Source organism: Acomys minous (assembly GCF_964271855.1).
Source record: "Acomys minous genome assembly, chromosome: 12".
Taxonomy (NCBI): domain Eukaryota; kingdom Metazoa; phylum Chordata; class Mammalia; order Rodentia; family Muridae; genus Acomys; species Acomys minous.
This window is the reverse complement of record NC_140493.1, coordinates 19,938,393-19,963,450: the sequence shown is the minus strand read 5'-3', so window position 1 is coordinate 19,963,450 and position 25,058 is coordinate 19,938,393. Positions and strand designations below refer to the sequence as shown.

Genomic DNA, 25,058 nt, shown 5'->3' with positions numbered 1-25,058 from the left:
TGCGGGCCAGGGGCTCCCCCAGGCATATGCGGCGGCCTGAGGGTGGGAGAGAGGCTTGGTTAGTCTGGGTCCTGGTAGGATCTCCACCCTCAGAGGCACCCTGGGAAGACACAGGGAGCCAGGCCCCCGCGGGCACCTGCGGAGAATGGCATGAAGGCCTCAGGCTTCACAAAGTGTCCCTGGGCGTCCAGGAAGTGCTCAGGATGGAATTGGAGGGGTTTCTCCCAGACGGTCTCGTCCTTCAGCACCGAGGACAGGTTCGTGATGAGCATCGTGCCCTGGCGGGAGACACTATGTCAGTATGGACTGGGGTGGGGCCCCTAATTTGCATGCACAACCTCTTCCACCTCCACACACTGAGTCCCTTCGTCAGAATATCGCAGCTCCTTCATGGGTGATGGGTGACCTTGGAAACTAGTGCTTCCTCCACGTCTGCTCCCATTCTCCACCGTGGATCATCTCATTGGACACCCAGTTTCCCCGAGGACTCCCAGGAACGGCTGCAGCATACTCACACCCAGGATGGTTGCAGCACCACATGGAAATCCAGGCTGCATGAGATTTGGCCTTTCCTTCCCTTGTTTGCTAGTGGCCATGCTATCGGTAGGAGGGCCCATGCCTACCTTAGGGATGCAGAAGCCTTGTAATTCAATGTCACGTGACGTCAGGCGTGGCAAATTCAATGGGGTGATGTCGGCAAAGCGCTGCACCTCATGGATGACAGCATTGGTGTAGGGCATGCGGGCCTGGTCAGCCATCTCTGGGCACCGCGTCTGCCCTAGGACTTCATCAATCTCCTGCTGGACACGGCCTGGAAGGACAGCATCCCCTCAGTGATGGAGCCCCAGGGAGATTCCCCTTGTCCCTCTACTTCCTCTCTGCTAAGGGCTGGGTCCATGAGAGAAAGATGGCCATCACCCAGGCCATAGTCTGGGGCAATCCTGGGCCAGGAGCCACAAGTGTCCCAGGGAAGCTTAAGGACACTGCCTCGTCCCTCCTCCTCCTTTCTTCCCAGCCCAGCCAGGCTCACGCTGCACATCCGGGTGCAGGATCATGAGCAGCAGGGCCCAGGACAGCGTGGTTGACGTGGTCACCATCCCAGCACCAAACAGATCAGAGACAACGAGACGTAGATTGGCATCATTGAAGCTGCTCTCAGGGTTCCCCTTGGCCTGGGCCAGAGAGAGACAGTGGACTCAGAGCAAAGAGGGAAAAGGCCCATGATACCCAGCCAGTGTCTGCAGGAGGCCACGTCTGGGGGTCACTGGGTTAGCCATGACATGCTGGACACCACAGCTCACCATCTCTCACCTTCTCCATCTCAGCCAAGAAGGCATCAGTTAGGCTTTGAGGTGGCTTGTCAGCATCCCAGGTCCTCCTGTGCTCAGCTAGCAGCGTATCCACCATACTCATGAATGTCTTTTGTGCAGGGAAGACCTTGTCGGCCAACCCCGGGATGCGCAGGAGAATTGGGAACGTGTTCAGAACCTGCAATACACACAGACAAGGTGCTAGGCGGTCTTGTTGCCTTTTCATTTAATGTGTGAAGTGGATAAGATTTCTAATAATAATAATAATGATAATCATTATTTCAATGTGTGTTTGTATACGCATGATGTGGAGAGTGTTGTTGCCACGACAAGAATGTTGCAATCAGAGGAAAACAAACGGAGTCACTTGTGTCATTACTGGAACTGCACTCAAGTGCCAGGCTTGCTTGGCCAGCTCCCTTACCCACTGTGCATCTCTCTGGCCCCTGGGTTCCTCTGCTCAATGTTGATCTCACTCAGTCTCACTTTCCAGCCTCTCCCACAAGGCCCGGTGTGCTCCTCTCATCTCCTGTCTACTCTTTAGTTCCAGCCTCAGACTCTTGGTTCCCAGGGTGAACAGAAGGAATATTCTACTCTGAACCTTCCCCAGGCTTTTGTAGCTTCCATATAGACAGAGGGCACTGGCTGTCCCTGTTCTAGACACCTGACCTTGGCCCACATTTTCCCTGCGTTTGTTCCAGGTTTGTCAAGCTCTACGCTTTTATTCCTGTGGTAGACATTTCTAGAAGTCTTGCTCTCCAAATCCCCTGCCTAAGGCTCCTCTGGGAGGATGGATGGCACAGAAGTGGTTCCGCAGGCTGCCCCAAGCCCCCTACCTCGGGAAGCAAGCCAGTATTCTCTCCCATGTTTTCTTCCAATGTTGTTAGCATGTTGATGAGGGAAGGGTCTCCATACTCAAAGCGGCGGGCGTAAATGAGGGACGCGATCACATTGCACACGGCTTTGCTGAGGAGCATGTAGGGACTGAGGGGACGCCCTGGGAGCGGAGATGCCAGTTAGTCAGGTTCTCAGTGCGATCTCGCTGTGCCCATGCGCACACCCCACCACTCACCCACCAGCCTGGTTGGCTAAGGCGTCACAGAGGTGGCCAGCCTCCTCTGTCACCCACTGCTCCAGCGATTTCCTGCCCAGGCCGAAGTTGCGCAGGGTGGACACAGAGAACCGCCGCTGCTCTCGCCACTCGGGCCCATAAGGTGCAAGGACCACACCTGTGGACACATCTGTGCGTAAGCAAGGACACCTGGCTGTGCCGGCCACTGCTCCCATATTCCTCGTCTTCTCTGGGATGAGCATCATTTGTATCCTCCCACCTTCCTCCAAAACCCACGTCTACCACCTCCTAGCCCGCTACGTAGGCTCCATGATGGATTTCAGTGGCTGCTAGTTGAGTCGCTAACTGCTTGTCACCTGTATCAGGCCCTGTCCTTCCTCTGCCCAGTACCCACCATGTCTGGCTCTGATGCTATGACTGCCTCCCCTCCCCCACCCAGCAGCCTTTTGCCTTGAGCTTTGTGTCCACGGCCAATGTGTTGAAAGATGGGTATTTCGGGGCGGTCAGCAGTGTCCTCTCCACAGGTCAGCAGAGCTTCCTGCATGGCCTTCAGGCCATTGATGACGACCATAGGCTTCCAGGCCATCTGCAGGCTGAACACGTCACCATAGCGGTTTTGAAGCTGAAGCAGAGGGACAGAGCACTTAGGAAGTGGAGGTCCCTGTGGGGCCTAGAACCAGGCTCCCTGCACTAGCATTGGCATAGTTGTGTGTGTGTGTGTGTGTGTGTGTGTGTGTGTGTGTGTGTGTGTGTGTGTGTGTTGCTTGTTATTGAAGTTTGGTCTTCCTGTATTCTGGGAGAATGCTCTTCCTCTTCCTTTCATCCCTAGCTTGAGACTTGGCATCTTAAAACTGTGCCTTCTTTTCTTTTTCTTTCTTTTTCATGATGTTTTTATTTTCGTAAATAAGTACTCTGTCTTCATGCCTACCAGAATAAGGCACCAGATCATATTCCAGATAGTTGTGAGTCACCATTTGGTTATTGGGAATTGAACTCAGGACCTCTGGAGGAGCAGCAAGTGCTCTTAACAGCAGAGTCAACCCACCAGGCCTGGCATCTCATTGTTTAAGTTCAGCAAAGGACTCACAGTAGATGTGATCACCCAGCTGAGACCATCCCAGACCCCAACACTGTCCTAGGCCCCTTAGCATCTCACGACATATGAGGAAACTCAGGTTCCTCTAGATGGGCAGTGAGGCCACAGAGCACACAGCAGCAAGAGTCACCAGCCACAGCCCTCTGTCCACTTGCTGTGCTGACAGACAGGCTGTGCTAGACCTGGGACCTGGCACCATGCTAAGACCTCACCTATGACAGACAGGATCATAGGGACTTGGGACCTCTATGACTGCTGCCCTGTCTAACCAGACCTGAACCTGTTGTCACATCCTGCCTCACCCTCTGGTCATTGTTCCTCAAATTTATGCCTTAGAAAGTCCCAGTGTAGGCCAGCAGGAAACTGGTCCCTCTTGGGGCACAATTCCCTGTGTAACCTGTGGCTCCACTCCCACTACCTGCTGCAATGGACACTGCATCCTCTGTTACCTCCCAGCACTAAGTCACTCACCTTGTACATGCTATACGGCATGTTCTCCAAGTCCAGCTGCAGCAGGTTGCCCAGCACAGGCCACGGTGCAGGGCCTGGTGGGTAGCGGGCAGCCCAGCGCTGGCGCCTGTGCATCAGGTCCACCAGCAATATGAAGATGACTGTGAATATGGCCACGGGCCACAGGCCAGTCCCAGCCAGCAGCTCCATGGCTGCGGGCCACTGCTCCCCAGGCTTCCTAAAGAACAAGTGAGAAGCTCACCACAAACACCTAGGACTACAGGTCTCAGCATTGGATCCCGCTACCTTATAAAGGAGTGCCAGAGCTGCCCTTTGTCCTATGCACCAGCCAAATTTTGTTTGTTCAAGTGTAGGGAGGAGCCAGAGAGATTGAGTCCCTTCCAGGAGCTGACTTAATGGTTCTTCTGGCTGAACATGGAGGGGGTATATCCAGGTGACTCTGCTTTGAGGTGGACAATTATGTTGTGCAGTAAAATTATCTGTTGTGCCACACATGCAGGCTGTGGTGAGTGCGGGGCCATGGGGTAAGGCAGCTGCAGCCTGTGTGTGAGTGAGGGGCAGTGTGGGAAGGCAGCTGCAGCCTGTGGTGAGTGAGGGGCAGTGTGGGAAGGCAGCTGCAGCCTGTGGTGAGTGAGGGGCAGTGGGGGAAGGCAGCTGCAGCCTGTGGTGAGTGAGGGGCAGTGTGGGAAGGCAGCTGCAGCCTGTGGTGAGTGAGGGGCAGTGGGGGAAAGCAGCTGCAGCCTGTGGTGAGTGAGGGGCAGTGGGGGAAGGCAGCTGCAGCCTGTGGTGAGTGAGGGGCAGTGGGGAAGGCAGCTGCAGCCTGTGGTGAGTGAGGGGCAGTGGGGGAAGGCAGCTGCAGCCTGTGGTGAGTGAGGGGCAGTGGGGGAAGGCAGCTGCAGCCTGTGGTGAGTGAGGGGCAGTGGGGGAAGGCAGCTGCAGCCTGTGGTGAGTGAGGGGCAGTGGGGAAGGCAGCTGCAGCCTGTGGTGAGTGAGGGGCAGTGGGTGAAAGCAGCTGGGGCCAATGTAATCCTCAGCTGTAAAGGGTTCCCTAGTATGTCACCTACGCTTGGGAGGTGACCTCGATGCTCTGCTACACAGCTGCCTGCTAGCACTGTCTGTTTCCCTTCACCCCCAGTCCACTTGCCCTCAGCCATGTGACCCACTGTGGTTGGCCAGTGTCATGTGGCCTCTAAGGTACTGGGGTCATGTGACTTCTAGGGGGCTTGGGTTCTGTTCTCATGCCAGCTGCACTGGTGAGCCAGTTCTGCCACAGGAAGCTGGAGCTGAGTCCCTGGCCATCAGGGGTCATTGGTGCTCCCAGATTTGCAGTTCTCTGTACACAGGCAACACATACTTAATCTCTGTCCTCTGTCCTCCAGAGGAACTGGACAAATGGACCCTGGGCAGGTGTCTCCTGGACTCTGTCCTGCGAGCCATTTCCCTGTGCTGGCTTCATTGTGAAGACCAACAGTGAGTCTAAGAGCCCTTCCCAGGTTCTTCTCCTCTTCCTAGGCATGGTGGGAAGTGCTAACCCAGTCAGCCTGGGTACTATGACCTCACTCACTGGGAGGACAGTGACATCTGGGTGCTGCCTTGGGAAGGCTTAGTTTGGGTAATGGAGACTGGAGGTTGCTTAGGGTTGGTGAAGCTTCCCTTCCCAGATGGTTACTGTACCCCTCATGGTGTGAGGCCTCCTCAGAACTATGGGCAATTATGATAGGATGTTACCTATGCAATCCAAAGCCACTGAACTGTTTCTTGAGATGATGCACACTTGGTGTGCAACACAGAATTTGTAATTCTTTTGATTGAAAACTCAAGTAAAAAAATGAGAAAAATATTGAAAAGACAAAAGTGAATGGAAAAGGAAATCAAGGTGCAACAGCAGTGTATCAGTCAGGTCCCAGGCAGAAACTGACTTGGAAGAGACAAGAATCTCTTCTAAGAATTGGGGCGCCTGATCCTAACAATTTTGCATTCGTGATCTGAGCTTTAAAACTCCTCACATTTTACCAAAATTAATGAAAAGAAATGGGGAATGACACCTCACATTCATCAAAGGAGAACTCCTCACCTTATTTGAGGAGACCACCTTGAGACATTGAGCACACTTAGAGCTGGTTCCGTCATGAGAGATCTCCCCAAATAGATGGGCTTTGGTTTTGTGACTTCCTGTGGTGTTGAAGAGGTGCATGCAGGGATGTGAGCCCCACCACACAGGCTGACATGTTGTAGAAGCAGCGAGAACTGCTTCTGCAGAGGCTTCTGTACTACCTGCTGCCCATGTACACAAACCTACACAACAGCACACATGTTGACACATGACACATGTGTACACACCACACACATGTCTACACACCACGCCCTACACACGACACCCTACACACCACCCACATGCCGAAATCCCTCCCACATGCCTACACACCACACACATGCCTACACACCACACACATGCCAACACTCCTTACACATGCCTACACACCACACACATGCCTGTACACCACCCACATGCCTACACACCACCCACATGCCTACACACCACACACATGCCTACACACCACACATATGCCTACACACCAAACACATGCCTACACACCACACACATGCCTACACACCACACACATGCCTACACACCACCCACATGCCTACACACCACACACATGCCTACACACCACACACATGCCTACACACCACACGCATGCCTACACACCACACACATGCCTACATACCACCCACATGCCTACACACCATACACATGCCTACACACCACACGCATGCCTACACACCACACACATGCCAACACACCACACACATGCCTACACCACACACATGCCTACACACCACACCCTACACACCACACACATGTCTACACACCACACACATGCCTATACACCACACACATGCCAAGACTCCTTACACATGCCTACACACCACACACATGCCTACACACCACAAACATGCCTAAACACCACACACATGCCTGTACACCACCCACATGCCTACACACCACCCACATGCCTACACACCACCCACATGCCTACACACCACACATATGCCTACACACCAAACACATGCCTACACACCACACACATGCCTACACACCACACACATGCTTACACACCACCCACATTCCTACACACCACACACGCCTACACACCACACACATGCCTACACACCACACGCATGCCGAAATCCCTCCCACATGCCTACACACCACACACATGCCTACACACCACACACATGCCAACACGCCTTACACATGCCTACACACCACACACATGCCTAAACACCACACACATGCCTGTACACCACCCACATGCCTACACACCACCCACATGCCTACACACCACACACATGCCTACACACCACACATATGCCTACACACCAAACACATGCCTACACACCACACACATGCCTACACACCACACACATGACTACACACCACCCACATGCCTACACACCACACACATGCCTACACACCACACACATGCCTACACACCACATGCATGCCTACACACCACACACATGCCTACATACCACCCACATGTCTACACACCATACACATGCCTACACACCACACGCATGCCTACACACCACACACATGCCAACACACCACACACATGCCTACACCACACACATGCCTACACACCACACCCTACACACCACACACATGTCTACACACCACACACATGCCTATACACCACACACATGCCAAGACTCCTTACACATGCCTACACACCACACACATGCCTACACACCACACACATGCCTAAACACCACACACATGCCTGTACACCACCCACATGCCTACACACCACCCACATGCCTACACACCACCCATATGCCTACACACCACACACATGCCTACACACCACACACATGCCTACACACCACACACATGCCTACACACCACACACATGCCTACACACCACACGCATGCCTACACACCAAACACATGCCTACACACCACACACATGCCTACACACCACACACATGCCTACACACCACCCACATGCCTACACACCACACACATGCCTACACACCACACACATGCCTACACACCACATGCATGCCTACACACCACACACATGCCTACATACCACCCACATGCCTACACACCATACACATGCCTACACACCACACGCATGCCTACACACCACACACATGCCAACACACCACACACATGCCTACACCACACACATGCCTACACACCACACCCTACACACCACACACATGTCTACATACCACACACATGCCTATACACCACATACATGCCAAGACTCCTTACACATGCCTACACACCACACACATGCCTACACACCACACACATGCCTAAACACCACACACAGGCCTAAACACCACCCACATGCCTACACACCACCCACATCCCTACACACCACACACATGCCTACACACCACACATATGCCTACACACCAAACACATGCCTACACACCACACACATGCCTACACACCACACACATGCTTACACACCACCCACATGCCTACACACCACACACGCCTACACACCACACACATGCCTACACACCACACGCATGCCTACACACCACACACATGCCTACATACCACCCACATGCCTACACACCATACACATGCCTACACACCACACGCGTGCCTACACACCACACACATGCCAACACACCACACACATGCCTACACCACACACATGCCTACACACCACACCCTACACACCACACACATGTCTACACACCACACACATGCCTACACACCACACACTTGCCTAAACACCACACACATGCCAACACTCCTTACACATGCCTAAGCCTACACTACACACATGTGCCTACATAGAACACAAATCAACATGCACACATACACTCTGGAGTGTGGTACACTGATGTGTGCTGAGTATGCATAAGGCCTTGGGTTCGATTCCAAGCACAACAATAATGGCAAGGTTTGTGGGTATTAGTGATGCCTTAACAAAATAAAGCCGAGATGACATTAATGCCAGGTGTGGTGGTGCATGCCTGTAATCCTAGCCCTTAGGAGGCAGTGGCAGGAACATCACCTTGGGGATGCAGAGCAGAGGGGCCCATGCCTACCTTGGGGATGAGAAAGTCCTGGACTTCAATGTCACGGAATGTGTGGCGGGGAAAAATCAATGGAGCGATGTCCCCAAAGCGCTGCACCTCATGGATGGCAGCATTGGTGTAGGACATGGGGGCCTGGTCTGCCATCTCGGGTCACCCCCCCCTGTCCTTTGACTTCATCAATCTCTCATTGGACTATGCCTGGAGGGACAGCGTCCCCTCAGTGAAGCTCTGCCCTTTGCCTCTGTGTAACAACGAAAGTAAGGATTGAGTCCAAGCGAGAAAGTTCGTCTCTGATTGTTGCTGGAGTCTGGGTTAGTTCGTGCCTCCTCCCTCTCATTTCCTCCTCCTTCCTTCATCACTTCCTGTGACTATTTAGCTCCCCACCCCCTTTATGAGAAAGCATCTCAAAGTAGTCTAGGCTAGAATGCCCATGCTGGCCTTGAACTTGCAACCTTCTTGCTTCATCCGCCCACACTGGATACTGAAGGCCACTGTTCTGTGTCAAGAATCTCTCTTCTCACAACATTAAGGTTGCTCCTAGGTTGGGCTGACCAGATAGAGGGGCAGGTCTGTCTGTGGACTGAAGACTTGGGACACAGTTGAGACAAGGATGGGAATTGGACCAAGAGTCTGAGGTGCAGCCACAGAACTTGTTTATTGAACATTCAATCAGCCCAAGCTGAGCAGAAGGTGGAGCTACTGGCCCTGCTAGCGCAGGGCTACACAGAGTTGGTAAGGCTTTGGAGTAACTGGCAGTGCAAAGATGCCTTGGTCGCTGGGCCTGGACTGTCCATCGGGCACGGAGAAGCTAAAGCGCTGCAGGAGGCAGGTGAAGAAGAGGAAGAGCTCCATGCGGGCCAGGGGCTCCCCCAGGCATATGCGGCGGCCTGAGGGTGGGAGAGAGGCTTGGTCAGTCTGGGTCCTGGTAGGATCTCCACCCTCAGAGGCACCCTGGGAAGACACAGGGAGCCAGGCACCCCGCGGGCACCTGCGGAGAATGGCATGAAGGCCTCAGGCTTCACAAAGTGTCCCTGGGCATCCAGGAAGTGCTCAGGATGGAATTGGAGGGGTTTCTCCCAGACGGTCTCGTCCTTCAGCACCGAGGACAGGTTCGTGATGAGCATCGTGCCCTGGCGGGAGACACTATGTCAGTATGGACTGGGGTGGGGCCCCTAATTTGCATGCACAACCTCTTCCACCTCCACACACTGAGTCCCTTCGTCAGAGTACCGCAGCTCCTTCATGGGTGATGGGTGACCTTCGAAACTAGTGCTTCATCCACGTCTGCTCCCATTCTCCACCGTGGATCATCTCATTGGACACCCAGTTTCCCCGAGGACTCCCAGGAACGGCTGCAGCATACTCACACCCAGGATGGTTGCAGCACCACATGGAAATCCAGGGCGCATGAGATTTGGCCTTTCCTTCCTTTGTTTGCTAGTGGCCATGCTATTGGTAGGAGGGCCCATGCCTACCTTCGGGATGCGGAAGCCTTGTACTTCAATGTCACGTGACGTCATGTGTGGCAAATTCAATGGGATGATGTCGGCAAAGCGCTGCACCTCATGGATGACAGCATTGGTGTAGGGCATGTGGGCCTGGTCAGCCATCTCTGGGCGCCGCGCCTGCCCTAGGACTTCATCAATCTCCTGCTGGACACGACCTGGAAGGACAGCATCCCCTCAGTGAAGGAGCCCCAGGGAGATTCCCCTTGTCCCTCTACTTCCTCTCTGCTAAGGGCTGGGTCCATGAGAGAAAGATGGCCATCACCCGGGCTGGAGTCTGGGGCAATCCTGGGCCAGGAGTCACAAGTGTCCCAGGGAAGCTTAAGGACACTGCCTCGTCCCTCCTCCTCCTTTCTTCCCAGCCCAGCCAGGCTCACGCTGCACATCCGGGTGCAGGATCATGAGCAGCAGGGCCCAGGACAGCGTGGTTGACGTGGTCACCATCCCAGCACCAAACAGATCAGAGACAACGAGACGTAGATTGGCATCATTGAAGCTGCTCTCAGGGTTCCCCTTGGCCTGGGCCAGAGAGAGACAGTGGACTCAGAGCAAAGAGGGAAAAGGCCCATGATACCCAGCCAGTGTCTGCAGGAGGCCACGCTTGGGGGTCACTGGGTTAGCCACGACATGCTGGACACCACAGCTCACCATCTCTCACCTTCTCCATCTCAGCCAAGAAGGCATCAGTTAGGCTTTGAGGTGGCTTGTCAACATCCCAGGTCCTCCTGTGCTCAGCTAGCAGCGTATCCACCATAGTCATGAATGTCTTTTGTGCAGGGAAGACCTTGTCGGCCAACCCCGGGATGCGCAGGAGAATTGGGATCGTGTTCAGAACCTGTAACACACACAGACAAGGTGCTGGGCGGTATTGTTGCCTTTTAATTTAATGTGTGAAGTAAATAAGATTTCTATTAATGATAATAATGATAATCATTATTATTTCAATGTGTGCTTGTATATGCATGATGTGGAGAGTGTTGTGGCCACGACAAGAATGTTGCGGTCAGAGGAAAACAAACAGAGTCACTTGTGTCCTTACAACTGCACTCAAGTGCCAGGCTTGCTTGGCCAGCTCCCTTACCCACTGTGCATCTCTCTGGCCCCTGGGTTCCTCTGCTCAATGTTGATCTCACCCAGTCTCACTTTCCAGCCTCTCCCACAAGGCCCGGTGCGCTCCTCTCATCTCCTGTCTCCTCTTTAGTTCCAGCCTCAGACTCTTGGTTCCCAGGGTGAACAGAAGGAATATTCTACTCTGAACCTTCCCCAGGCTTTTGTAGCTTCCATATAGACAGAGGGCGCCGGCTGTCCCTGTTCTGGACACCTGACCTTGGCCCACATTTTCCCTGCGTTTGTCCCAGGTTTGTCAAGCTCTATGCTTTTATTCCTGTGGTAGACATTTCTAGAAGTCTTGCTCTCCAAATCCCCTGCCTAAGGCTCCTCTGGGAGGATGGATGGCACAGAAGTGGTTCCGCAGGCTGCCCCAAGCCCCCTACCTCGGGAAGCAAGCCAATATTCTCTCCCATGTTTTCTTCCAATGTTGTTAGCATGTTGATGAGGGAAGGGTCTCCATACTCAAAGCGGCGGGCGTAAATGAGGGACGCGATCACATTGCACACGGCTTTGCTGAGGAGCATGTAGGGACTGAGGGGACGCCCTGGGAGCGGAGATGCCAGTTAGTCATGTTCTCAGTGCGATCTCGCTGTGCCCATGCGCACACCCCACCAGTCACCCACCAGCCTGGTCGGCTAAGGCGTCACAGAGGTGGCCAGCCTCCTCTGTCACCCACTGCTCCAGCGATTTCCTGCCCAGGCCGAAGTTGCGCAGGGTGGACACAGAGAACCGCCGCTGCTCTCGCCACTCGGGCCCATAAGGTGCAAGGACCACACCTGTGGACACATCTGTGTGTAAGCAAAGACACCTGGCTGTGCCATCAACTGCTCCCACCATTAGTCATCTGCTCTGGGACGAGCATCACTTATATCGTCCTACCTTCCTCCAAAACCCACGTCTACCACCTCCTAGCCCGCTACGTAGGCTCCATGATGGATTTCAGTGGCTGCTAGTTGAGTCGCTAACTGCTTGTCACCTGTATCAGGCCCTGTCCTTCCTCTGCCCAGTACCCACCATGTCTGGCTCTGATGCTATGACTGCCTCCCCTCCCCTACCCAGCAGCCCATTGCCTTGAGCTTTGTGTCCATGGCCAAAGTGTTGAAAGATGGGTATTTTAGGGCGATCAGCAGTGTCCTCTCCACAGGTCAGCAGAGCTTCCTGCACGGCCTTCAGTCCATTGATGACGACCACAGGCTTCCAGGCCATCTGCAGGCTGAACACGTCACCATAGCGGTTTCGAAGCTGAAGCAGAGGGACAGAGCACTTAGGAAGTGTAGGTCCCTGTGGGGCCTAGAACCAGGCTCGCTGCACTAGCATTGGCATAGTTTGTGTGTGTGTGTGTGTGTGTGTGTGTGTGTTGCTTGTTATTGAAGTTTGGTCTTCATATGTCCTGGGAGAATGCTCTTCCTCTTACTTTCATCCCTAGCTTGAGACTTGGCATCTTAAAACTGTGCCTTCTTTTCTTTTTTCTTTCTTTTTCATGATGTTTTTATTTTCGTAAATAAGTACTCTGTCTTCCTGCCTACCAGCATAAGGCAACAGATCATATTCCAGATAGTTGTGAGTCACCATTTGGTTATTGGGCATTGAACTCAGGACCTCTGGAGGAGCAGCAAGTGCTCTTAACAGCAGAGTCAACCCTCCAGGCCTGGCATCTCATTGTTTAAGTTCAGCAAAGGACTCACAGTAGATGTGATCACCCAGCTGAGACCATCCCAGACCCCAACACTGTCCTGGGCCCCTTAGCATCTCACGACATATGAGGAAACTCAGGTTCCTCTAGATGGGCAGTGAGGCCACAGAGCACACAGCAGCAAGAGTCACCAGCCACAGCCCTCTGTCCATTTGCTGTGCTGACTGACAGGCTGTGCTAGACCTGGGACCTGGCACCATGCTAAGACCTCACCTATGACAGACAGGATCATAGGGACTTGGGACCTCTATGACTGCTGCCCTGTCCAATCACCCTTGAACCTGCTGTCACATCCTGCCTCACCTCCTGGACTTTGTGCCTCAAAACTGTTGCCCAAGAAAGTCCAAGTGCCACCACCAGGAAGGGGTGGTTCTCTCAGGGGCACAATACCCTGTGTAACCTGTGGCTCCACTCCCACTACACTACCTGCTCCAATGGACACTGCATCCTCTGTTACCTCCCAGCACTAAGTCACTCACCTTGTACATGCTATACGGCATGTTCTCCAAGTCCAGCTGCAGCAGGCTGCCCAGCACAGGCCACAGTGCAGGGCCTGGTGGGTAGCGGGCAGCCCAGCGCTGGCGCCTGTGCATCAGGTCCACCAGCAATATGAAGATGACTGTGAATATGGCCACGGGCCACAGGCCAGTCCCAGTCAGCAGCTCCATGGCTGCGCGCCACTGCTCCCCAGGCTTCCTAAAGAACAAGGGACAACGCTCACCACAGACACCTAGGACCAGAAGTCCCAAGGTTGGATACTGCTACCTTATAAAGGAGTGCCAGAGCTGCCCTTTGTCCTCTGCTCCAGCCAAATTTTGTTTGTTCAAGTGTAGGGAGGAGCCAGAGAGAGTGAGTCCCTTCCAGGAGCTGACTTAATGGTTCTTCTGGCTGAACATGGAGGGGGTATATCCAGGTGACTCTGCTTTGAGGTGGACAATTATGTTGTGCAGTAAAATTATCTGTTGTGCCACACATGCAGCCTGTGGTTAGTGAGGGGCAGTGGGGGAAGGCAGCTACAGCCTGTGTGTGAGTGAGGGGCAGTGGGGGAAGGCAGCTGCAGTCTTTGTGTGAGTGAGGGACAGTGGGGGAAGGCAGCTGCAGCCTGTGTGTGAGTGAGGGGCAGTGGGGGAAGACAGCTGCAGCCTGTGTGTGAGTGAGGGGCAGTGGGGGAAGGCAGCTACTGCCAATGTAATCCATTAAGAAAACAGAAAAATGACGCAAAATGCACATGTACTCAGGACAACTGCTGGTCACCCTGCACGTGCCCACTCTCACTCACTGCAGTCAGCCAAGGTTCTGCCCCTGTCCTCTCTGGGGATCCAGACCTCTGAATATCAAGGCTCAGATGTCCCAGTGGAGGCCAGGCTCAGCTCTTGCTCTCTGCTGCCCCCTACAGTGAGGCAGAAGAGAAGAGAGGCAGGAGCAAGGTAGGGGGGAGCACACCATGGAGCCATAGCAAGGTCTGGACACTGGATCTTCCTCTCTCTGCTGCCCATGCCACCCCTTCTCAGCTGACCTCTCTGTCACCAGGCCTGAGGTGACGCGTTTGTTGCTGGCCTGAGGCCCCCAAAGTCTGCTCCCGGTTCCTGTCCCTACTACTGGTCCTTGCCCTACCCAATGACCCTGCCCCACACTGTGACATAGGATGGCAGTCTAGGTTGGGGCAAAGACAAGGGTCTTTCTCTCTAGGCTCAGTATCACCTGAAGGCGGCCTGCAGGGGAGTCAGGACACCTGAGAGGGTCACGGTCAAGAGTGGGAGGAGGGAGACAACCGCGCTCTGCTCACTGACAGGCTCAGGCTGCTGGCTTCCTCCTGCTCTGCTCCAGGACCCTCCTGGGGTAACTTGTGGTGACTGATGGTTAACCCTGGAGTCAGTGCTGGGACAGCACAGTCTGCCTCTCCTCTGATCTCAGCCTGTCTGAGCGCTGTACAATGGTGTTGACTGGGTGCTGGCCCCATTGTGGGATAAGCTGGCCCAGGCCTGATTTTCCCACTTCACCTAAGTGTGCTCCTGTGAGGTAAGTGTGCTGACAGGCGAGTGATGTCACACTGTGTGCTGTAAAGGGTTCCGTGGTCTGTCACCTGCTCTTAGAGGTGACTTGGATGCTCTGCTACACAGCTGCCTGCTAGCACTGTCTGCTTCCCTTCACCCTCAGTTCACGTGCTCTCAGCCATGTGAACCACTGTGGTTGGCCATGGTCATTTGACCTCTAAGGTACTGGGGTCATGTGACTTCTAAGGGACTGGGGTCATGTTTTCATGCCAGCTGCACATATGTGCCCGTTCTGCCACAGGAAGCTGGAGCTGAGTCCCTGGCCATCTAGGGTGATTGGTGCTCCCAGATTTGCAGTTCTCTGTACACAGGCAACACATACTTAATCTCTGTCCTCTGTCCTCCACTGGAACTGGACAAATGGACCCTGGGCAGGTGTCTCCTGGACTCTGTCCTGTGAGCCATTTCCCTCTGCTGGCTTCATTGTGAAGACCAACAGTGAGTCTAAGAGCCCTTCCCAGGTTCTTCTCTCCCTAGGCATGATGGGAAGTGCTAACCCAGTCAGCCTGGGAAGTGTGACCTCACTCACTGGGAGGACAGTGACTTCTGGGTGCTGCCTTGGGAAGGCTTAGTTTGGGCAATGGAGACTGGAGGTCGCTTAGGGTTGGTGAAGCTTCCCTTCCCGGGTGGTTACTGTACCCCTCATGGTGTGAGGCCTCCTCAGAACTATGGGCAGATATGATAGGATGTTACCTATGCAATCCAAAGCCACTGAATCTTTGCTATCAAATGCAGTATTTGTAATTAACAGGATTTAAAACTCAAGGAAAAATATTGAAAAGACAAAAATGAATGGAAAAGGAAATCAAAGTGCAACAGCAGTATATCAGTCAGGTCCCAGACTAAAATTGACTTGGAGGAGAAAAGAGTCACTTCAAAGAGTTGTGCACTGTGATCCCAACAATCCATCTTTGCATTGGTGATCTGAGCTTTAATATTTTCACATTTTTTGAAAATTAATGAAAAAAAAGGGGAGGGAGAATGACACCTCACACTCACAAAGGAGAGCTCCCCACCTTAGTTGAGGAAACCACCTTAAGACTACTGGCATGCTTATAGCTGGTTCTGTCATGAGAGACATCACCAAACAAAGGGGCTTTGGTCGTGTGACTTCCTGTGGTGTTGAGTGCTGCACCTCACAGTTGACAGCATTGCTGTAGGGCATGTGGGCCTTGTCTGCCATTGTCTGCTGTTTGGGTTGTCGTGCCTGCCCTGTGACTTCATCAGTCTTCTGTTTGTCAGACTCAGCCTGAAGGGACAGCATCCCCTCAGTGAAAGAGTCACAGGGGCTCCCCTTTGCCCCTGTCTTACTACCAAATCAAGGGCTGAGTCCAAGCGAGAAAGGTCGTCTCTGATTGTTGCTGGAGTCTGGGTTAGTTCGTGCATCCTCCCTCTCATTTCCTCCTCCTTCCTTCATCACTTCCTGTGACTATTTAGCTCCCCACCCCCTTTATGAGAAAGCATCTCAAAGTAGTCTAGGCTAGAATGCCCATGCTGGCCTTGAAGTTGCAACCTTCTTGCTTCATCCGCCCACATTGGATCCTGAAGGCCACTGTTCTGTGTCAAGAATCTCTCTTCTCACAACATTCAGGTTGCTCCTAGGTTGGGCTGACCAGATAGAGGGGCAGGTCTGTCTGTGGACTGAAGACTTGGGACACAGTTGAGACAAGGATGGGAATTGGACCAGGAGTCTGAGGTGCAGCCACAGAACTTGTTTATTGAACATTCAATCAGCCCAAGCTGAGCAGAAGGTGGAGCTACTGGCCCTGCTAGCGCAGGGCTACACAGAGTTGGTAAGGCTTTGGAGTAACTGGCAGTGCGAAGATGCCTTGGTCACTGGGTCTGGACTGTCCATCGGGCACGGAGAAGCTAAAGCGCTGCAGGAGGCAGGTGAAGAAGAGGAAGAGCTCCATGCGGGCCAGGGGCTCCCCCAGGCATATGCGGCGGCCTGAGGGTGGGAGAGAGGCTTGGTCAGTCTGGGTCCTGGTAGGATCTCCACCCTCAGAGGCACCCTGGGAAGACACAGGGAGCCAGGCACCCCGCGGGCACCTGCGGAGAATGGCATGAAGGCCTCAGGCTTCACAAAGTGTCCCTGGGCGTCCAGGAAGTGCTCAGGATGGAATTGGAGGGGTTTCTCCCAGACGGTCTCGTCCTTCAGCACCGAGGACAGGTTCGTGATGAGCATCGTGCCCTGGCGGGAGACACTATGTCAGTATGGACTGGGGTGGGGCCCCTAATTTGCATGCACAACCTCTTCCACCTCCACACACTGAGTCCCTTCGTCAGAGTACCGCAGCTCCTTCATGGGTGATGGGTGACCTTGGAAACTAGTGCTTCATCCACGTCTGCTCCCATTCTCCACCGTGGATCATCTCATTGGACACCCAGTTTCCCCGAGGACTCCCAGGAACGGCTGCAGCATACTCACACCCAGGATGGTTGCAGCACCTCATGGAAATCCAGGGCACATGAGATTTGGCCTTTCCTTCCCTTGTTTGCTAGTGGCCATGCTATCGGTAGGAGGGCCCATGCCTACCTTAGGGATGCGGAAGCCTTGTAATTCAATGTCACGTGACGTCAGGCGTGGCAAATTCAATGGGGCGATGTCCGCAAAGCGCTGCACCTCATGGATGACAGCATTGGTGTAGGGCATGCGGGCCTGGTCTGCCATCTCTGGGCGCCGCGTCTGCCCTAGGACTTCATCAATCTCCTGCTGGACACGGCCTGGAAGGACAGCATCCCTTCATTTCAGGATGCCCTGAAATGACCCTTGTCCCTACACTACCTCTCTGCTAAGGGCTGGGTCCATGAGAGAAAGATGGCCATCACCCAGGCCGCAGTCTGGGGCAATCCTGGGCCAGGAGTCACAAGTGTCCCAGGGAAGCTTAAGGACACTGCCTCGTCCCTCCTCCTCCTTTCTTCCCAGCCCAGCCAGGCTCACGCTGCACATCCGGGTGCAGGATCATGAGCAGCAGGGCCCAGGACAGTGTGGTTGACGTGGTCACCATCCCCGCCATGAACAGGTCAGCCACCACCACACGCAGGTTCTTGTCATTGAAGCTGCTCTCAGGGTTCCCCTTGGCCTGGGCCAGAGAGAGACAGTGGACTCAGAGCAAAGAGGGAAAAGGCCCATGATACTCAGCCAGTGTCTGCGGGAGGCCACGCTTGGGGGTCACTGGGTTAGCCACGACATGCTGGACACCACAGCTCACCATCTCTCACCTTCTCCATCTCAGCCAAAAAGGCATCAGTTAGGCTTTGAGGTGGCTTGTCAACATCCCAGGTCCTCCTGTGCTCAGCTAGCAGCGTATCCACCATACTCATGAATGTCTTTTGTGCAGGGAAGACCTTGTCGGCCAACCCCGGGATGCGCAGGAGAATTGGGAACGTGTTCAGAACCTGTAACACACACAGACAAGGTGCTAGGCAATCTTGTTGCCTTTTCATTTAATGTGTGAAGTAAATAAGATTTCTAATAATAATAATAATGATAATCATTATTATTTCAATGTGTGCTTGTACACGCATGATGTGGAGAGTGTTGTGGCCACGACAAGAATGTTGCGGTCAGAGGAAAACAAACGGAGTCACTTGTGTCCTTACTGGAACTGCACTCAAGTGCCAGGCTTGCTTGGCCAGCTCCCTTACCCACTGTGCATCTCTCTGGCCCCTGGGTTCCTCTGCTCAATGTTGATCTCACCCAGTCTCACTTTCCAGCCTCTCCCACAAGGCCCGGTGCGCTCCTCTCATCTCCTGTCTCCTCTTTAGTTCCAACCTCAGACTCTTGGTTCCCAGGGTGAACAGAAGGAATATTCTACTCTGAAACTTTCACAGGCTTTTGTAGTTTCCATATAGTCAGAGGGCACTGGCTGTCCCTGTTCTGGACACCTGACCTTGGTCCACATTTTCCCTGCGTTTGTTCCAGGTTTGTGAAGCTCTACGCTTTTATTCCTGTGGTAGACATTTCTAGAAGTCTTGCTCTCCAAATCCCCTGCCTAAGGCTCTTCTGGGAGGATGGATGGCACAGAAGTGGTTCCGCAGGCTGCCCCAAGCCCCCTACCTCGGGAAGCAAGCCATTAGTCTCTCCCATGTTTTCTTCCAATGTTGTTAGCATGTTGATGAGGGAAGGGTCTCCATACTCAAAGCGGCGGGCGTAAATGAGGGACGCGATCACATTGCACACGGCTTTGCTGAGGAGCATGTAGGGACTGAGGGGACGCCCTGGGAGCGGAGAGGCCAGTTAGTCAGGTTCTCAGTGCGATCTCGCTGTGCCCATGCGCACACCCCACCACTCACCCACCAGCCTGGTCGGCTAAGGCGTCACAGAGGTGGCCAGCCTCCTCTGTCACCCACTGCTCCAGCGATTTCCTGCCCAGGCCGAAGTTGCGCAGGGTGGACACAGAGAACCGCCGCTGCTCTCGCCACTCGGGCCCATATGGTGCAAAGACCACACCTGTGGACACATCTGTGCGTAAGCAAGGACACCTGGCTGTGCCGGCCACTGCTCCCATATTCCTCGTCTGCTCTGGGACGAGCATCACTCGTATCCTCCTACCTTCCTCCAAAACCCACGTCTACCACCTCCTAGCCCGCTACGTAGGCTCCATGATGGATTTCAGTGGCTGCTTGTTGAGTCGCTAACTGCTTGTCACCTGTATCAGGCCCTGTCCTTGCTCTGCCCAGTACCCACCATGTCTGGCTCTGATGCTATGACTGCCTCCCCTCCCCCACCCAGCAGCCTTTTGCCTTGAGCTTTGTGTCCATGGCCAATGTGTTGAAAGATGGGTATTTTAGGGCGGTCAGCAGTGTCCTCTCCACAGGTCAGCAGAGCTTCCTGCACGGCCTTCAGGCCATTGATGACGACCATAGGCTTCCAGGCCATCTGCAGGCTGAACACGTCACCATAGCGGTTTCGAAGCTGAAGCAGAGGGACAGAGCACTTAGGAAGTGGAGGTCCCTGTGGGGCCTAGAACCAGGCTCCCTGCACTAGCATTGGCATAGTTTGTGTGTGTGTGTGTGTGTGTGTGTGTGTGTGTGTGTGTGTGTGTGTGTGTGTGTGTTGCTTGTTATTGAAGTTTGGTCTTCATATGTCCTGGGAGAATGCTCTTCCTCTTACTTTCATCCCTAGCTTGAGACCTGGCATCTTAAAACTGTGCCTTCTTTTCTTTTTAATGATTTTTTATTTCCATTAATAAGTACTCTGTCTTCATGCCTACCAGCATAAGGCACCAGATCATATTCCAGATGGTTGTGAGTCACCATTTGGTTATTGGGAATTGAACTCAGGACCTCTGGAGGAGCAGCAAGTGCTCTTAACAGCAGAGTCAACCCACCAGGACTGGCATCTCATTGTTTAAGTTCAGCAAAGGACTCACAGTAGATGTGATCACCCAGCTGAGACCATCCCAGACCCCAACACTGTCCTGGGCCCCTTAGCATCTCAGGACATATGAGGAGACTCAGGTTCCTTGAGATGGGCAGTGAGGCCACAGAGCACACAGCAGCAAGAGAGTCACCAGCCACAGCCCTCTGTCCACTTGCTGTGCTGACAGACAGGCTGTGCTAGACTTGGGGCCTGGCAACATGCTAAGACCTCACCTATGACAGACAGGATCACAGGGACTTGGGACTTCTATGACTACTGCCCTGTCCAATCACCCTTGAACCTGCTGTCACATCCTGCCTCACCTCCTGGACTTTGTGCCTCAAAACTGTTGCCCAAAAATGTCTAAGTGCCACCACCAGGAAGAGGTGGTTCTTCTCTGGGGCACAATTCCCTGTGTAACCTATGGCTCCACTCCCACTACCTGCTCCAATGGACACCGCATCCTCTGTTACCTCCCAGCAGTAAGTCACTTACCTTGTACATGCTATACGGCATGTTCTCCAAGTCCAGCTGCAGCAGGTTGCCCAGCACAGGCCACGGTGCAGGGCCTGGTGGGTAGCGGGCAGCCCAGCGCTGGCGCCTGTGCATCAGGTCCACCAGCAATATGAAGATGACTGTGAATATGGCCACGGGCCACAGGCCAGTCCCAGCCAGCAGCTCCATGGCTGCGCGCCACTGCTCCCCAGGCTTCCCAAAGAACAAGGGACAACGCTCACCACAAAAGCCTAGGACCAGAAGTCCCAAGGTTGGATCCCGCTACCTTATAAAGGAGTGCCAGAGCTGCCCTTTGTTCTCTGCTCCAGCCAAATTTTGTTTGTTCAAGTGTAGGGAGGAGCCAGAGAGAGTGAGTCCCTCCCAGGAGCTGACTTAATGGTTCTTCTGGCTGAACATGGAGGGGGTATATTCAGGTGACTCTGCTTTGAAGTGGACAATTATGTTGTGCAGTAAAATTATCTGTTGTGCCCCACATGCAGCCTGTGGTGGTGAGGGGCAGTGGGGGAAGGCAGCTGCAGCCTGTGGTGAGTGAGGGGCAGTGGGGAAGGCAGCTGCAGCCTGTGGTGAGTGAGGGGCAGTGTGGGAAGGCAGCTGCAGCCTGTGGTGAGTGAGGGACAGTGGGGAAGGCAGCTGCAGCCTGTGGTGAGTGAGGGGCAGTGGGGGAAGGCAGCTGCAGCCTGTGGTGAGTGAGGGGCAGTGGGGAAGGCAGCTGCAGCCTGTGGTGAGTGAGGGGCAGTGGGGAAGACAGCTGCAGCCTGTGTGTGAGTGAGGGGCAGTGGGGAAGGCAGCTGCAGCCTGTGGTGAGTGAGGGGCAGTGGGGAAGGCAGCTGCAGCCTGTGGTGAGTGAGGGGCAGTGGGGAAGGCAGCTGCAGCCTGTGGTGAGTGAGGGGCAGTGGGGGAAAGCAGCTGGGGCCAATGTAATCCTCAGCTGTAAAGGGTTCCCTAGTATGTCACCTACTCTTGGGAGGTGACCTCGATGCTCTGCTACACAGCTGCCTGCTAGCACTGTCTGTTTCCCTTCACCCCCAGTCCACTTGCCCTCAGCCATGTGACCCACTGTGGTTGGCCAGTGTCATGTGGCCTCTAAGGTACTGGGGTCATGTGACTTCTAGGGGGCTTGGGTTCTGTTCTCATGCCAGCTGCACTGGTGAGCCAGTTCTGCCACAGGAAGCTGGAGCTGAGTCCCTGGCCATCAGGGGTCATTGGTGCTCCCAGATTTGCAGTTCTCTGTACACAGGCAACACATACTTAATCTCTGTCCTCTGTCCTCCAGAGGAACTGGACAAATGGACCCTGGGCAGGTGTCTCCTGGACTCTGTCCTGCGAGCCATTTCCCTGTGCTGGCTTCATTGTGAAGACCAACAGTGAGTCTAAGAGCCCTTCCCAGGTTCTTCTCCTCTTCCTAGGCATGGTGGGAAGTGCTAACCCAGTCAGCCTGGGTACTATGACCTCACTCACTGGGAGGACAGTGACATCTGGGTGCTGCCTTGGGAAGGCTTAGTTTGGGTAATGGAGACTGGAGGTTGCTTAGGGTTGGTGAAGCTTCCCTTCCCAGATGGTTACTGTACCCCTCATGGTGTGAGGCCTCCTCAGAACTATGGGCAGTTATGAAGGATGTTACCTATGCAATCCAAAGCCACTGAACTGTTTCTTGAGATGATGCACACTTGGTGTGCAACACAGAATTTGTAATTCTTTTGATTGAAAACTCAAGTAAAAAAATGAGAAAAATATTGAAAAGACAAAAGTGAATGGAAAAGGAAATCAAGGTGCAACAGCAGTGTATCAGTCAGGTCCCAGGCAGAAACTGACTTGGAAGAGACAAGAATCTCTTCTAAGAATTGGGGCGCCTGATCCTAACAATTTTGCATTCGTGATCTGAGCTTTAAAACTCCTCACATTTTACCAAAATTAATGAAAAGAAATGGGGAATGACACCTCACATTCATCAAAGGAGAACTCCTCACCTTATTTGAGGAGACCACCTTGAGACATTGAGCACACTTAGAGCTGGTTCCGTCATGAGAGATCTCCCCAAATAGATGGGCTTTGGCTTTGTGACTTCCTGTGGTGTTGAAGAGGTGCATGCAGGGATGTGAGCCCCACCACACAGGCTGACATGTTGTAGAAGCAGCGAGAACTGCTTCTGTAGAGGGTTCTGTACCACCTGCTGCCCATGCACACAAACCTACACAACAGCACACATGTTGACACATGACACATGTGTACACACCTCACACATGTCTACACACCACGCCCTACACACGACACCCTACACACCACCCACATGCCGAAATCCCTCCCACATGCCTACACACCACACACATGCCTACACACCACACACATGCCAACACTCCTTACACATGCCTACACACCACACACATGCCTAAACACCACACACATGCCTGTACACCACCCACATGCCTACACACCACCCACATGCCTACACACCACACACATGCCTACACACCACACATATGCCTACACACCAAACACATGCCTACACACCACACACATGCCTACATACCACACACATGCCTACACACCACCCACATGCCTACACACCACACACATGCCTACACACCACACACATGCCTACACACCACACGCATGCCTACATACCACCCACATGCCTACACACCATACACATGCCTACACACCACACGCATGCCTACACACCACACACATGCCAACACACCACACACATGCCTACACCACACACATGCCTACACACCACACCCTACACACCACACACATGTCTACACACCACACACATGCCTATACACCACACACATGCCAAGACTCCTTACACATGCCTACACACCACACACATGCCTAAACACCACACACAGGCCTAAACACCACACACATGCCTGTACACCACCCACATGCCTACACACCACCCACATGCCTACACACCACACACATGCCTACACACCACACATATGCCTACACACCAAACACATGCCTACACACCACACACATGCCTACACACCACACACATGCTTACACACCACCCACATGCCTACACACCACACACGCCTACACACCACACACATGCCTACACACCACACACATGCCTAAACACCACACACATGCCTACATACCACCCACATGCCTACACACCATACACATGCCTACACACCACACGCATGCCTACACACCACACACATGCCAACACACCACACACATGCCTACACCACACACATGCCTACACACCACACCCTACACACCACACACATGTCTACACACCACACACATGCCTACACACCACACACTTGCCTAAACACCACACACATGCCAACACTCCTTACACATGCCTAAGCCTACACTACACACATGTGCCTACATAGAACACAAATCAACATGCACACATACACTCTGGAGTGTGGTACACTGATGTGTGCTGAGTATGCATAAGGCCTTGGGTTCGATTCCAAGCACAACAATAATGGCAAGGTTTGTGGGTATTAGTGATGCCTTAACAAAATAAAGCCGAGATGACATTAATGCCAGGTGTGGTGGTGCATGCCTGTAATCCTAGCCCTTAGGAGGCAGTGGCAGGGACATCACCTTGGGGATGCAGAGCAGAGGGGCCCATGCCTACCTTGGGGATGAGAAAGTCCTGGACTTCAATGTCACGGAATGTGTGGCGGGGAAAAATCAATGGAGCGATGTCCCCAAAGCGCTGCACCTCATGGATGGCAGCATTGGTGTAGGACATGGGGGCCTGGTCTGCCATCTCGGGTCACCCCCCCCTGTCCTTTGACTTCATCAATCTCTCATTGGA

General features: G+C 53.6%; 3 protein-coding genes across 3 annotated transcripts; all 3 read right to left on the bottom strand.

The window, feature by feature from the left end:
* Positions 1 to 441: 441 nt before the first annotated feature.
* Positions 442 to 2,327, bottom strand: LOC311579179 (cytochrome P450 2D3-like). Its single transcript, XM_084749498.1, has 4 exons — positions 2,147 to 2,327; positions 1,312 to 1,488; positions 1,031 to 1,172; positions 442 to 811 (listed from the first exon to the last, which is right to left on the bottom strand). The coding sequence occupies exons 1-4, from the start codon at positions 2,285 to 2,287 to the stop codon at positions 456 to 458; spliced, it is 816 nt and encodes a 271-aa protein (XP_084605624.1). The 5' UTR covers positions 2,288 to 2,327; the 3' UTR covers positions 442 to 455.
* A 7,393-nt stretch (positions 2,328 to 9,720) lies between these two features.
* Positions 9,721 to 14,186, bottom strand: LOC311579181 (cytochrome P450 2D3-like). The gene is made up of 9 exons (XM_084749500.1): positions 13,813 to 14,186; positions 12,711 to 12,882; positions 12,264 to 12,416; positions 12,024 to 12,184; positions 11,189 to 11,365; positions 10,908 to 11,049; positions 10,501 to 10,688; positions 10,014 to 10,155; positions 9,721 to 9,912 (listed from the first exon to the last, which is right to left on the bottom strand). The coding sequence occupies exons 1-9, from the start codon at positions 13,999 to 14,001 to the stop codon at positions 9,734 to 9,736; spliced, it is 1,503 nt and encodes a 500-aa protein (XP_084605626.1). The 5' UTR covers positions 14,002 to 14,186; the 3' UTR covers positions 9,721 to 9,733.
* A 2,893-nt stretch (positions 14,187 to 17,079) lies between these two features.
* Positions 17,080 to 21,558, bottom strand: LOC311579180 (cytochrome P450 2D3-like). The gene is made up of 9 exons (XM_084749499.1): positions 21,248 to 21,558; positions 20,134 to 20,305; positions 19,688 to 19,840; positions 19,448 to 19,608; positions 18,610 to 18,786; positions 18,329 to 18,470; positions 17,924 to 18,111; positions 17,437 to 17,578; positions 17,080 to 17,335 (listed from the first exon to the last, which is right to left on the bottom strand). Exons 1-9 carry the CDS (start codon positions 21,434 to 21,436, stop codon positions 17,157 to 17,159), a joined length of 1,503 nt encoding a protein of 500 aa, XP_084605625.1. The 5' UTR covers positions 21,437 to 21,558; the 3' UTR covers positions 17,080 to 17,156.
* Positions 21,559 to 25,058: the final 3,500 nt, after the last annotated feature.